The sequence below is a fragment of the Anoplolepis gracilipes genome, chromosome 4 (genome assembly GCF_047496725.1).
Source record: "Anoplolepis gracilipes chromosome 4, ASM4749672v1, whole genome shotgun sequence".
NCBI lineage: Eukaryota > Metazoa > Arthropoda > Insecta > Hymenoptera > Formicidae > Anoplolepis > Anoplolepis gracilipes.
The window spans coordinates 17,338,899-17,353,857 of NC_132973.1; the positions used below are offsets into that span (position 1 = coordinate 17,338,899).

At 51.7% G+C, this 14,959-nt stretch overlaps 1 protein-coding gene across 1 annotated transcript; it reads left to right on the plus strand.

Annotated features, from left to right (window-relative positions):
- Window positions 1-11,215: 11,215 nt before the first annotated feature.
- On the plus strand, window positions 11,216-11,566 carry LOC140664990 (uncharacterized). The gene has a single exon (XM_072890628.1). The coding sequence runs from the start codon at window positions 11,216-11,218 to the stop codon at window positions 11,564-11,566; it is 351 nt and encodes a 116-aa protein (XP_072746729.1).
- The last annotated feature ends 3,393 nt before the right edge of the window (window positions 11,567-14,959 follow it).

Genomic DNA, 14,959 nt, shown 5'->3' on the forward strand with positions numbered 1-14,959 from the left:
CAATCTGCTTACTCAGCTCAGCCTCACGGGCCTTGTCGCTGAGGACAGAGGTACTAAGCTGTGTATGGGGTGGCTTGGCCACGCCACCAAGGGTGGGCCAGCTGGCATTTTCATTTTTTGGATCTAACTTCTTAGATTCCGCATAGACGGACCGCGGTGTGGGAGTATAATCCTCCTCTACCTTGCCAATTTTTTGGTGATATTTCCGTTTTTTTGAATCCTCTTTTATTTTATCGAGAAGTCCATCCCTTTCGGTTTCTAACTCAAGCCTATCCTTCCTCTCCTTCTTAAGCTCTCTAAGGAGGCGTTGCTCTTCTCTGGTGGCCGTCGCAAGTTTTGCTTTCAACTTTTGGTTCTTCTTCCTAAGGAGTTCCCCATCTCCTTGAGCCTCCACTTTGCCCGTTAGAGTTTTGACCACCTCGATAAGTCCGTAGACTCTGGACTTTATAATTCCGCTGAACCTGCCCTGTAGCTTGCCTGAGTTCTTTCGGACTTCGTTTATTTCGTCCAGCCATTCAATGGCCAGATCGCACAGGACAGGTGCCGTCATCTCCATGATATCCATGGATCCAAACTTATCTGGGATCCTTTCTAATGGCCTCGATGGGAGCCAGCCTTTTTAATGCTCCTATTCTTCCTGGAGAGCGCTTTCCTCCTGACTACTGATTTCTCAGTAGACTCAGTTCCTTCTCCAGAACATGTCGCCTTCTCAGTGAAGGTTTTGTTATCGGACTCGTATTCAGTCGTGGGGATCGTAGACTCCTGGCTACTATAAACACCAGATGAGGTGACGTCTGTGAGGTCCACACAAACCGGTGGACCGGTGTTTCTAGTCCTCTTTTATTCGACTTTCGTTTACATCGGAAAGTCCTTCCTCTTTCTCGAGGCCATCGATTTGACGGACGTCATCGAGGATGACCTGGATATTGGGGTCAAGACCACTCTGGGGTTCAGCACCAAACCTATTGACGGTTTGCTTTCCGTGGTATCCATCGAATTGTTAGCGGTAGCCAATTCCGCCGAAATGCCCGCTAGCAACACTCCGGTTAGCTCATTGTTCCATGACGACGCAGCACCAACTGGGACAATATTGGCATTTGCGCCGGCCCTGGAGAGTCCGAAAGCCTCCTGGACGGTAAGCTTCTCACTTTTTTCTTCTTGCATGTTCATAGTTTTGTAAATGGTGGCATAACAAAGCCATGACCCGGTTTTTTAGCGAGCTTGACTCGGACGCTGGAGTGTTTTCCCACTTCTACGGGGCAACCACCGGCTTTGAATCGGAGTCTTCCTTCTCCTAGGTGTGCTCTTGGCAACCCCAGCCAATTCATGGGTCCTAGGACCCGATGATCAGCCCGGGGTTAAGTCCTCCCACCACGACAAAGTGGCACACCCTCGGCGGAGCAGATATGACATCTGGGATCCAACCCGGACTGGCACGTCCTCCACTTGGACCTGGGTGTCCGGGGGCATTAGCCCGATCGAGGACCATCGTAGAAGCTCATGGCCTCGGTCTTATGGGCAGCCACCCGGAGACCCAGGTTCTTCACGGCCCGCACCACACGGCCCACTGCCGCTATGGCCAGCTCCGCCGTGTCCTCCCACTCCTCTCCCTCGGCTAGCACTATGGTGTCGTCTGCGTAGCATACAACAGTGCAGCCGGGGGGAAGGGAGGTCTTTAGGACGCTGTTGTATGCAAGGTCCCACAACAAGGGTTCAAGAACCGACCCCTGTGGAACCCCGCGCTCTACTTGTCGTGTTACCTCAACGGCGTCCCTGTTGGTATATGACAGGGAACGGCCGCTGAGGTAGCTCCGGATGATCGCCTAGAAATATCCCGGGACGCGGAAGCGAACCAGCGATTCCCGGATGTACCTCTAGGGCAGGAGGGTGTTGAATGCGTTAGAAATGTCTAACAACACTCCAATCACCATCCTGCCCTCCTTCCCTGCGGACTCCGCGAAGGCCCGAACGCGTAAGATCGCGTCTACGGTTGATCGGCCTCCGCGGAATCCGTACTGGCGATCATCCAGATCTGGCCCATGTCTTCCCATATGCCGAACGAAACGGTTAACTATAATTCTCTCGAGAATTTTACCCGCCTCGTCCAAAAAGCATATCGGCCGGAACGACGAGGGCGTAACAGCGTCCTTGCCCTCCTTATGGAAGAGGATCACATTGGCCCTTTTCCATTGTGGGGGGAACTCGCCTGTGCGCAATGCGGCATTGCACACACGCGCCAGTATTGGCGCTATTTCTTCATAGGCCAGGGCCCAGACCTTACGGGGATGTCGTCCGGTCCCGGGGCCTTATTACCCCGGAATCTTTTCCGGCACTCCCCTAGCTCCTCGCTCGTCACCTCAAGCTGCGGACTTTATTCCAGAGCTATGGTTCCCCCCTCTGTTGTCGGGAGAGGAAATACGTTGCCGACACGTGTCCCGGGGTCATCCGGGAATAATGTGCTGACGGCTCGTTCCAAAATATCCGGAGCTAAGGTGGCTGTCGCGGACGGGATCCGATAGCGCACAATGCTAATTGGCCAATGAACAATTGAACCTTCTGATTGACTAACCGTGTTGGTTACCCTAGGCATTGGTCAATATGTGTGGTTGTGTGCTATCGGGATGTGTGCTAACGGGACCCTCCCGCTGTCGCTGGGGGCTGTCGTGTCGAAACTTTTTCAACTATTTGATACAGGCGTCTTCAAATATCTTCATCCAAAAGAGCGAGGAGCTCTTCCCAGGCCCTGGCCTTGGACCTCCTGATGGCAGCCCGCATGAGGTCCCGCTTATCGCGGTAGACGTTATATCTGTGTCACAACCTCTCTCGGCCTGTTTCTCCTCTTGGCCCGAGAGTACTCCTGCTTGTTGCGGACCGAGGAGTGATGCAATCGCTCAATCTCCTCGGTCCACCAATAGGCGGGCTTTTTGGTCTCAGGGCCGGTCCTGACCCGGGGCATCGACACGTTGCACGCGTCAGTCATGATGCCCCGGAGTCGTTCCATCTCCAACTGGAGGTCCGACCCCTCGGCCGGTCTCTCGAGCTAAGTAGCCGAGAGAAATATGGCCATCAGGAGGTCCTCGTCCACAAGATTGTGGACGGACCACAGCGGAGAGAGTATCCATGCCGCCTGGCGGTGGCGAGTGAACACCTGTGGAGGGACTACCCCCGAGCGGAACTCTCGTGTCTGTCATCGGACAACGATTCCCGCTCGAGGATGACCCTCTATTTGCTTGCATTTCGCAGGGCGGAGGGAATGGCCTACGTTAGGTTGTGACCAAACCGTTCAAATTTATTGGTCCCCTATAGGGCCTATTAAGACGCTCTACCCGAGCACACCCCGAAGACCTACACTACACCTCTCTCATCTGAATTGCAGGCCACGGTCGTCATCCACTTTAACCGCCAAGTGGAAAGGTAAGTATTTTCCGGGTCAATACTCGACTCGAGCTTCTTCGAATGAACTGATTCTGACCGGATTTTTCCGAAATATCCAGGTTTTCTGCAGCTCCACAGCTTCACGATCCTCCAGCTTCAGCCTTCGCGTCTACGGCACCGCTATTCGATCCACGGTCCGCTCAATGTCGGATCAAGAAAGGCAATTGACGAAGTAAGTATTCAACAAGGTAAGTATTGAATTGAATTTAAATATTTTACTTCTTCTTCTTTTCCTTTCTTTATCGTGCAACAATTCTACAAAAAGTCTTTCCGTGTTACGCGTATTTCAATTTACAAAATTAACCGCTTTGTACGGAGACAGGATCGGGTTACAATTTACGAACCGACCAGCTTCTATTAAGAACGACTGATTCTAACGACCGACTGACCTCGAGGCCAGTCCGCTCTCGCCTTTTATAGGAGTGATTTCCCCTTTTTCGACTTCCGCGTGCGCGCCATCTAATGTTTTTGCGTAGGTCGACTTTAGCCAGGTCGAGTTTGACCAATTCAAGTCTGCTCAGGTTGATCAAAGTAGCGCTGGTCCTCGCTTGTCCAAACGTCCAACGATCGCATGCCGACTCCAGGCACCTTGTGCCAGAAAACAGCACCGCTCGCGCACAATACCCCGACGTCCACCCGGATCATTCGCACCATCAGCGCGATGCCAAACGTTGTTCTGCTGCCACTGCTTTATCCAATCGCAGCCGTATCGCATATTCTATGTTAACCCGATCAAACTTACAAATCCCATTGCTTGGTTTATCGTCTCGTCAACATATGGATATATGTACCATCCTCATTTAATTTAATATTAAGAATAAACACAAAAAAAAGAACCGGTACTGATAACTAAAATAACCCTTTTGATAATGTTTTAACGCACCTACAATTTACTTAATTAATAAACTCAAAATAGTGTCTTGTCAAAATCAGATATAAATGTATGAGTAACCAAACGCAACTTATTTTAGTAACGCAAAACAGAATTCAGCATAAGGCCATGTCCAGAGTACAAAAGAAAATAACTTTAACATATATGCGTCTTAGTTTCTAAACGCATCGCAGATAACAAAACTTGATACCAGATCGGGTCGAAATCCAACAGCAGCACAACAATAGTAAACAAAAACTAAAAATCGAACTCGGTCTTTCACACTTACAATTTTAGTTAAATAGTTAAGTCGGCTTAATGCCCTGTTATAACCACGTATAACAACGTTAATCATCAAACGCAAATTGTCTTTATTAAAAAAATAAAAAACAAAGTTTGGCATAGGGCCATGTCAAAAAAGAACAAAATATAGATATCATCGATGCCTTCATAAACCAGAAAATAAAATTTATTTGAACAAAATCAAATCGCACGTCGCCAACCAGCACTCGCCTCTCACTCCGTGGTTCGCGCGCCCACTACTCCACTCGTTGCAATACCAACTTGCGGTCGTCGGTCCAGGTCGACGTCCCCCGCTAGCTCTCGGTCAGGGTCGGCCAGGTCCACTATGGATTCTCCGCCCCGCGGAAAAAGGTGCTCACGCCACCGGTATTTAGCAACCGGAGGTCGTTGCTAAATACCGGTTTGCTGCCGCCCACTCTTCTACCAAACGCCCGCAGAGATTTGTGCTGGCGGACCCCCATGCTGAAGACCATGCGTTGAAGTTCCCAGCGTGAGGGTCGGCCAGGAGCGGCTGTACCGGACCAACCAGTCCGTTAATGTGTCCAGCCGCTCCCTGAATTCCCCCAGAGGGAGAGGCAAGTACACCCCCATCTCCTCCCTTGACCGCCACCTTGTCGTGGTGGGAGGGCTCACCTGAAGACATTTTGGGTGCCCAGAGCGGTCAGTACGAAGTCCTCGGACTTTGTACAATTGCTCCCCAAGTTCTGGGAAGTGCTCCCCAGTCTCGGGGGGGCTCCTCCTGGGGTGGAAGAGTTCTTTGCATCCTGGGGGGACGGGGCCCACTTCCCCGCAGGGGCAACCCTCTTCGGAGGGGACCCGTATGTGGTAAGGGACGGCAACCCGAAATTTAAACGCCCGGTGGCACGGCACCGTTAGGGAAAGACATTGCACGGGGCTGCTGCTCCAGTCTTTCCCGCCGAGCATGGGGTTCAGCCCTTTTCAGAGCTCCCTTTTCGGGGCCACGGGGGGGATGTGGGTGCCGTTCCTCTTTGTGCCTGGGGCCGGGACGGCAGCGCGGGATCTTCTGCGTCGTTCGCGGTTTGGCATGGGGGAAGACAGCGTCCCACAGTAGGGTGAGAGACCCTTTGTTTCTGTGCAAACGGCGGAAGGACGTGGCCCTCTCTGTACGCGCACAGAGGCGGGGTGACTGTTGCCGGGCCACTCAGACGTATTCTGAGCTCAGGCCGGTAACAGTGCCTCAGGGTGCTAGTGGAGAGCCTTGGCTCTCTCGTCTCAGCGTCCCTGAGGAGGGCCGCCTCCCGGGCCACTCGAACGTATTCTGAGCTCGGGCCGGGGAGCGGCGGGTGGGCCGTGTGCGCGCCGAGGGCTTACTCCGGAGGTGCAGCATCGGCCTGCCGCCGGGGCCGCTCGGACATATTCCGAGGCAGGGCCCGGCGGCGCGATGGGTGCCACCGGCGGTGCATCGCGACCGTTCCCCTTTCCGAAGCGGTGCACCGCCGGTGCCCTCCTCGAGGATTGTCGAGGAGAGGGTGTTAACACGGTATGCTGGTCGCCACGGCGGGTAAGGCGGGGTAGGGGAGCAGCTGCTCTGTCCCAACCGTCCGTGGGGCCCTCCGGGTGGCGCCGCTCCTTGCAGGTCAGACACAGAACCCCTGAAAGCCCATGAGGACGTCAAAACCCCATGGGTCAGTAAGGGGCTGAGATCCAGTGCCGGTGCTGTCTTTGGCCGCCGGCCCGTGGTGTATCTCGACCCCCCGGGGAAACTTGGGGCCCCTCGTCGGGAGCGTTACGAGTCATGTTTCGGGGCGCTTTCGACGGCGGTGAAGATATACCCTGGTCGAGGGAGCTGCAAGGGGAAAGTGGGATTATTTTCAAATGGACCCATCAATAAATAATATTATAAATAAAAAAAATAATAACAACGAGAAGGGAAAAAACGCTGGGGAAAGAATCTGGTCGCGGTCCACCTGTCCGTTGCGTTCGGGCGATATATCCGAAGATTCCTCTTCGGTTAGGATGACGCTTAGGCCAACGCGTCCACGTCAGGATCCCTACAGAAGCAGTGCGAGGTTAGCCTATGCAACAAACAGAGAACACGTGGTTAGGATGGAGAAGTTGCGCATCACTAGGATTGAAGATGTTAACTTCCAACTCCCCCTCACCCGTCGGAAGGAAACCGAAGGGACGATGGAGAACCCACTTCCAAGCACGAGTGGAATGAGGCATGACCCCCCTCCATCCCCGTTGATGAGTGCGAAGGACAACGAGGTCAGGCCAGCTGCGGAAGATTTTTCTGCACGTGTGCTGGGATATAACCATTCCTGGCTCAAGAAGGAGAGGACTTCCGCTCATGATGAGAATATGGAGGCAGACTCCATAGATGGCGAGGAGATCCGCGATAAGATCGCAGAGGAGAATGACAATATTTCTGTCACCAGTTCGGTGGCAGAAAATATAGTCAAGGAGCAAAAGGAGAAACGGGGCAAAGGCCATCAACCGGTCATCGGCAAACATGTCGGAAGGCGCCAAAAAAAGAAGGAAGCTCAAAGACGCAGAAAAGAAGAGAAGAGAGATAGAAGGGCGGCAGAGTCGCTGCTTCCGGATCCTTCTAAATCAGCGAGGTGGAAACGTCTCCTCAACGATGAAAAGGAGATGGAAGAGTTGCTCTTGCTGGAATCCACCGAGGTAATTGCGGCGCAACTCATGGAGCATTCCACCATCCTATATAAGGTGGCGGACTGCTCCAACGGAATGAAAGGGTCTCTGGTCAGGAAGGTCAAAGACACTGTAGTCCTGCTGAGAGCAGCTACAACAGTTATGGCCAGACAAATCAGGGAGGGAGAGAACCCTGAGCTTAAAGAATTCCGTAAGGAACTGACAAAGCTCCGGGAGGAAAATGCGGAGTTGAAAAGGGAGGTGCGAACTAGAAAGTTCCTCTTCCTCCCCTTGTATTTTTACCCGCCCCATACTCTTCCTCATCTAGGGACATTACCCAAGAACACAAGAAGGAAGAGGCTGGTGGTGAGGTCGGATGAGGAGGATTATCGGAATCCCACCTCTCCTTGTTTAGCGGGAGGGACTGCCCCCTCTCCCCTTCCTATACAGGGGGAAAAGGATATAAGGGAGGATATGAAGATGGACACAGCAGTCCCCCCGGCAAGGACAGGTCCCGTAAGACAGGCGGGATCGACGATCAAAGGGGTACCGCGGCCATCGAAGGCCTTCCCTCCGAATCTGCCCGAGGAGCTGAGGGCAAAATATAATGAGCTGATGGACCAAAAGGATGCAGTTCTAGCACTCCTGGATCCCATCGCGAAGCAGATGGAGACGCTAAGGCTCTCTGGAGCGGTGGTTGCTCCAAAAAAGCTTGTTCCGGCTCCGCTTCCTGTCCCGTCTACCGCTGGAGAGGAGGCTAAGGCCTCTAATCCCCGGGGAAGACAAGAGCAGAATCACGTGGGACCCGCTCCCACGGCCCCTGACGCAAAAACGGAGGGACCGCGAGAGGGTGGAAAGAGGAGGAGAAAAGGGGAAAAGGCCCGCGGAGGGCAAGATCCACTGAAAGCGGGACCCCAGTCGCCTCCCAAAAAAAAAGGAAAAGCTGCCTTCTCCAAACCCAAAAGGGGCCGACAAGGCCCTGTCGAAGGGCAGACACAAGCCCTCAAGGGTAAGGCGAAACCCACCGAAAAGACAACACTTTCGCCTCCCCCGCTCACAGGGAAAAAGGAGACATGGTCGGAGGTGGTAGAGCGTAAAGCTCGCAAAAAAACCACCAAAAAAGGTGACAATCGGGCTCCGGCAACCACGAATGTTAAGGCGAAGGCAAAGGAGCCAGGCAATAAACCACAGGGCCCTCAACCTAAGCCTGCGACGTCCAATCCTCCCTCCCAACCAAAAAAGAGAGGAGGGAAAAATGGACGTAGGAGAGTCCCCCGTACAACTGCGATGGTGCTTACATGCCCATCCGGCCAATACAAGGAGAATCTGAGACTGGCGATGGACAGTATAGATCTCGCCAGTCTCGAAATTAATGGCCTGAAGGCCAGAAAGGCAGTTACCGGTGTCCAACTATTTGAGGTTGGGGGTCCGGACAACAAAAAAAAGGCGGATGCGTTAGCGAGCCGAATGCGAGAGGTCCTCGCGGATAAAGAGGGGGTGATAAGAGGGGGAACCCCTCGAGCAGAGGGTACCAAGGAAAGGCTCTAAAAAAAAGCCCGAGGATACCCCTCTGCCGAAAGATGATGGGGAGGGCAGATAGAGGCAAAGCCGGAGGAGCTTGATCACCCAAAATAAATGGCGGTCAGGTTCCTCCAAGCTAACCTAAACCACGCCAGTCAGGCACAGAATCTCTTTTATCAGAGCCTGGCTGAGCGTGGCATCGGGCTGGCCATTGTTGCTGAGCCCTATAAGATCTCAGCAAAGCTTACGTGGCTGGGGAATGCAAGAAGCACGGCGGCAATCGAGGTCGGTGCTGCAACAAATAACACCCCCCCTCTCAAATGTATTGAAAAGGGGAACGGATATGTTGCAGCAAAGTGGGGGTCCACAACAATAATTAGTTGCTATGTCCCCCCTAGTTGAAGTCCTGCCCAGTTTGACTCACTCCTTGAACAGGTGGGGGATGTTGTCAGAAACATACTCCCTGCCGATCCACTCATAATAGCTGCAGACTTTAACGTCAAGTCTCCGGCACTGGGTGAGTCGAGGCAGGACACCAGGGGAACTACCCTGGTGAGGTGGGTGAATTCGCTCGGCCTTCACGTTATTAACGAAGGCCGAGTGAGCACATGTGTTCGGCCCCAAGAGGAGTCGATCGTGGATATAACGATCGGCTCCAAGGGGGCCAAGAGGATGGTGCGAGGATGGCGCGTGGTGGGTGACTCGAGAGGGGAAACCTTTTCGGACCACCAATACATTGAATTTGTCCTGGATGCCGTGCATTACTGGGTACATCACCCACCTCGAGGCGGGGACACAGGTAGGTGGACCCTCACAAAGCTGGACCCCAAGAAACTAGAAGAGGCCTTAATGACCATTTTGTGGGGTATCCCGGAGGGAGAGGAAAGGCGGGACATTAACCTGGATGTGGAATGGTTGCGGGGCGTTATGCGCAAAGTCTGCGACGCAGCCATGCCACGCGCCAGGGTCCTCCGCCCACGTCACGCCGTCTATTGGTGGACGGAGGAAATAGCGCAATTAAGGCGCTCCTCTGTCCAGGCGCGACGCACCCTCTTTCGTATTCCCAGAAGAAGAAACCCGGAGATCCGAGAGGAGGCCTTGGCTGCCTATAGGGCCGCAAGATGCGCCCTTAGCGCCACTATCAGGAAGTCCAGGGCCAGTTGTTGGGATGAGCTACTGTCATCCCTCAACACGGACCCATGGGGGCGTCCATACAGAATAGTTCTGAATAAGTATAGGAACTGGACACGCCCCCCGTCACGGAATCCCTGGATACTCCCGTCCTCAGGAATGTTGTGGACACCCTCTTCCCGCTAGTGGTTTAGGAGTCCACACTCAACTGGGGTCCCGGCCTGGGGGAACCTTATGAACTAGAGGAGGACGAGGAGATATCCAGCAACGAACTTCAGCGCGCCGTCAAAAGAATAGGATCAAGAAAAGCTCCTGGCCCTGACGGCGTGCTTGGAAAGATATGGGTCTGGGCACTGGACTTTCTGGGAGAACGTCTGAGGTACATATTTAATAAATGCCTCAGACATGGCGCTTTCCCCCAGCAATGGAAGCAGGCTAAATTGGTCCTGCTCCCCAAGGAAGGCAAGGAAGAAGGAACCCCGTCGGCATATAGACCAATATGCCTGCTGGACGAGGTCAGCAAGATCTTTGAGAGGATCATTGCAAAACGACTTGTTCGACATATATCCCGAGAGAGTGGTCTCCACGAGGAGCAATATGGCTTCCGCGAGGGACGTTCGACTGTGGATGCGATTAGTCGTGTTACGTCCCTCACGGAGGAAGCCGTGGAAGGGGGCGGGGTGGCACTTGCGGTATTACTAGATATCGCAAACGCCTTCAACACCCTGCCCTGGGATAGAGTAATGGATGCCTTGTTGCAATACAGGGTCCCTCCCTACCTTGTGGAGATCATCAGACAATATTTCCGGGATAGGAGCCTGGAGTTCGTCACACAAGACGGACTCCAATGCCGACGGGAAATTCGATGCGGGGTTCCGCAGGGGTCAGTCTTAGGACCCCTACTGTGGAATCTCACATACAACCGAGTCCTTTGCCTTCCTCTCCCTCGTGGCTGCCACGCCATCTGCTATGCAGACGACACATTAGTGGTGGCCGCGGGGAGCAGCTGGGGGATACAGCAGCCAAGGCCGAGACAGCGGTGGCAGTTGTGGTACAAAGCATCACTGGTATGGGTCTTAGAGTGGCGGCTCAAAAAACCGAGGCTCTTTACTTTCACAGTAAATCCTCTGGGAAACCGCCAAGGACTCATATCCGGGTGGGAGATACTTCTATCTCGGTGGGGAACCGGCTTAAATATCTCGGTCTCCTACTGGACGGCGAGTGGAAGTTTGGACACCACTTCAATGTCCTTGCCCCAAGGTGAAGCGCTTCTCCACGGCGTTGGGTAGGCTCCTGCCAAACCTTGGGGGACCGGATGGTTGAGTCCGCCGTATATACATGGGCACCGTAAATGCGGTGGCCCTGTATGAATGCCCAATATGGGCGACGGATCTCGTGGCCATGCGTTATGCAAAGGACAAGTTCCGACGCATACAGCGCAGCATGGCCGTGAGGGTGATAAGGGCCTACCGCACGGTGTCCCATGCGGCGGCCACGGTCCTGGCGGGTTCGCCCCCCTTGGAGTTCCTGACCGCAATGTACGCGGAGCGGTATAATTGGGAAAGGGGGCTCAGGAGGGGTCATGGCCCTCTACCAGCCAGGGTCAAGAAGACCATCCGAATCCACGCCCAGCGGTCTATGGTGGAGAGATGGAGTGCCCACCTATCTGACCCGAAGACTGCGGGTTAAAGAACCCGCGTTGAGGCCGTCCGGCCCTGTCTACAAGAATGGTTAGACAGGGCCCGAGGTGAGGTATCCTTTAGGATGACACAGGTGCTCACCGGGCATGGGTGCTTTGGTGAGTACCTGTATCGAATCGGCAAGGAAGGTACCACGGTAAGGAGGTGAGAGACACGGCGCGGCACACGCTGGAGAAGTGTCCGGCGTGGGACACGCTGCGCCGTGATCTCTGTTCAGTGGTTGGCAACGACCTCTCGTTGTCAACCATGGTTACGAAGATGTTGGGTGATGAGAGATCCTGGAAGGCGATTGCCTTCTTCTGCGAACAAGTTATGACGCAGAAGGAGGCGGCCGAGCGCATACGCCGACAAGAAGAGGCGGCGGCAGAAGCGGCGATTGCGGCCGCTGCAGCGGCTGTTGTAGATGACAGCAGCGAGGAGGAACAGGAGAAAGAAGAGTGACTCCGATGGGAGCTTGGGTCCCTCCTTGCATCGGCTACCCCCACTGACAATGAAGCTAAGGCCTTGACGAGCAATTGAGGGGGGACAATCCAGTCGCCCTCTCCTCAAAGGAGAAGATGACATTAGAGGGGGGCATGGTTGGAGATTGGATGTCTCCACCAAGTGCTCCCCTCCCCCTTATTAGCCCCCCTAGTAACAAACAGGATGGCGAGGAGGTAATAAGATCCCTCCTCATGGTCGCTAAACGCGAATGAGAGAATTAAAAAAGAGAGGGACCAATAGGCCCCTCTATAAAAACCACACCTCAACGAAAGGTGGCTGGAATGATGTTCCCCCAACCAGAGACGAACGTCTGCTTTAGAGACGGTTGCGTCTCTCCCTCGGGACCTGGGTAGTGCAGGCGGGGGCCTGCATTGCCCTATGTCGGGTCCCAGAGGAAGGTGAACGGGCGGCGTGGCCCCACTCGTTCACAAAAATAGAAGAAATCAGGTAGGACATCAACAGTCCTATCTGGGAAGGAGACTCAGCGAAAGTCAAATGTCGCCGAGTCTTAAGCGCGGAGGGGACCCACAGTCAGGGATACCGAAGTAATGTAACTGCGAGTCCCGGGTCCCTGCCTGCCCCTCCATCGCGCGGAAGGCCACCGCAGGAGTTTTAGTTAGTAGTCCGGTGGTCCAATATGATCAGGACCACCGGGAGTCCAACATAACCACCATCCCTCTCCCGAGGGTGGTGGTATGCATCAAGCATTTCTCCTGCGTCAAAAAAAAAAAAGGTACACCCCATCACCACGGTGGTCCCCCACTGGACGGCCACCAAATCGTCTTCTTTCTCTAACATGGAGGCCAGAGCGGAATTCGCCGCCCTCGGTCTCCATGTTATGGACACGGAGCCCCGATCGTCCCGCACCCAAATCGGCCACCCCCAGGCCATAACCCTCTGCTGCGAGGCTGTGGACAAAAACGTCCTGCGCCTTGCGGCAGTGGTTCAGTTTGGCCTGAAAGATTTTAGCCTTCATTTTGGTTATTAAAGGCGATCAAGTCCTTCAAGGAATCTTCTGTCCCCACCTGGAGATTCCCCCAACCCTTCCCATCTAGGGGATGATCGGTAAGTAGACAATAGGTGGGGGAGGGTGAGGGCGACGTGGTTGCCGCTTCTGTTACAGATTCCAGGGTTGGAAGGTGGAGGGGGACAGAGGGGAGAAGAAGTGTTTTTCCTCTTCCTCCCTCCTCCCGTGGGCCCTCTACTACCTTAACCTTCACAGGTGGGGATTGGGCCTCTTAAGCGTTTCCCTGTGTCAAGGATACGGGGTCCTCCCTCGCATACCTTTTTCTTTTTTCCTTCCCAGTTCTGGCATCGACGTCCGTAACTTCCTCTCTATACTTGGGTAGCACAGCTACCTCAGGGGTTGCGGGGTGAGGATGGGCGGACGCCGATCCAAACGGGATATTCTCTTTCTTTTTGGGGGAGAGGGGGACGGCAGTTTGGTCCTCACGGCCCCTCCCCCTTCCTTTGCCGGTTTTTTCGGCTAAGGTTTTGTTACGGGGCAGACTTGCCGTCCAATCAAATGGTTGGACGGCCGCCCGCGCCCTGCACAAGTCGAACAGCTCGGGGTCTTGGCCGGGCAGTCCTTGGGTGTGTGAAGTTAGCATCTCAAATGTTAGAATCTCAAAAATAAACTTTATATTTACTTGCATCCAGCATAGTTCTACAGTTCCTGATAAGTTTTAACAAAAGTTCCGTCCAATTAATTATTAAAATCGAATTTTTAAAAATGAGATGCTAACTTCCGACAACACTTTACAGCATCTCACCATATTTCGAATACCTGATTACGGGGAAGTAAGAATAAAAAGAGTTCTATCGCCTAAACACGTCCTGTCAATAGTTCTGACGATTAAACAATTATTTTACCCAAAAAATTCATATTTTCGAACATAAATGTGAGATGCCGGTCGATTTTCGACAGTTCTGTTTATTTTAAGACAGTTCTAGTATAGTTTTGGTCATGTACATTAATTTCATAAAGAGTTCTCATGTTAAAAACAATTAAAAATATTTTTAAACAATTATATTTCCAAAAATCGCGTATTTTTTAATATAAAGTTGAGATGCTGGTCGATTTTCGACAGTTCTGTTTATTTTAAAACAGTCTAGTATAGTTCTGGTCATGTACATTAATTTCATAAAGAGTTCTGATGATAAAAATAATTAAACAAATTTTTAAACAATTGTTTTGCCCTAAAATCGGGTATTTTCTTATAAAGCTGAGATGCTGGTCATTTCTTGACACATATGTATATATATATATATATATATATATAATTACATTTATAATTAATTAAATATTATATACTTCCATTATTAAAAAAATGTGTTAATAAAATAATCTTTTATATAATTCACTAATAATACCATTACTGTTGCTATTAAGTAGTATAGTAATAATTAAGTCAATAATTATTTTTTATTTTTATATTATATATATGTATATATACATACATACATACATATATTATACATACAAGGTTTCCCGAAATGACTGGTAAATATTTTAATGGTAGGTTCTTAAAACATTTTATATATAAATATATATATATATATAATATATATACAATATATATATAATTATATAAAATTATATATACTGTTACGTCCGTGTCAGCTATATAAGAAAATTGATATATCGATCGGTCAAAAGTTTGAAAGAAAAACGAGCGTCGCAAGAAGACGAGTCTGCTTTCGGACGTAACATATATATATATATATGTGTTACGTCCTGTCGGCTTCACATTTTTTCTCCCACGAAATGAACAATAATCGTCCGATCGGTCACAAAAAACGGATTGCGCAATAGAAAAGAACCGTTATTATCAAATAATGTTTAGACCTACTAAAAACGATATCTAAACAAATACCGGAAGGGATCAATAACGAAATC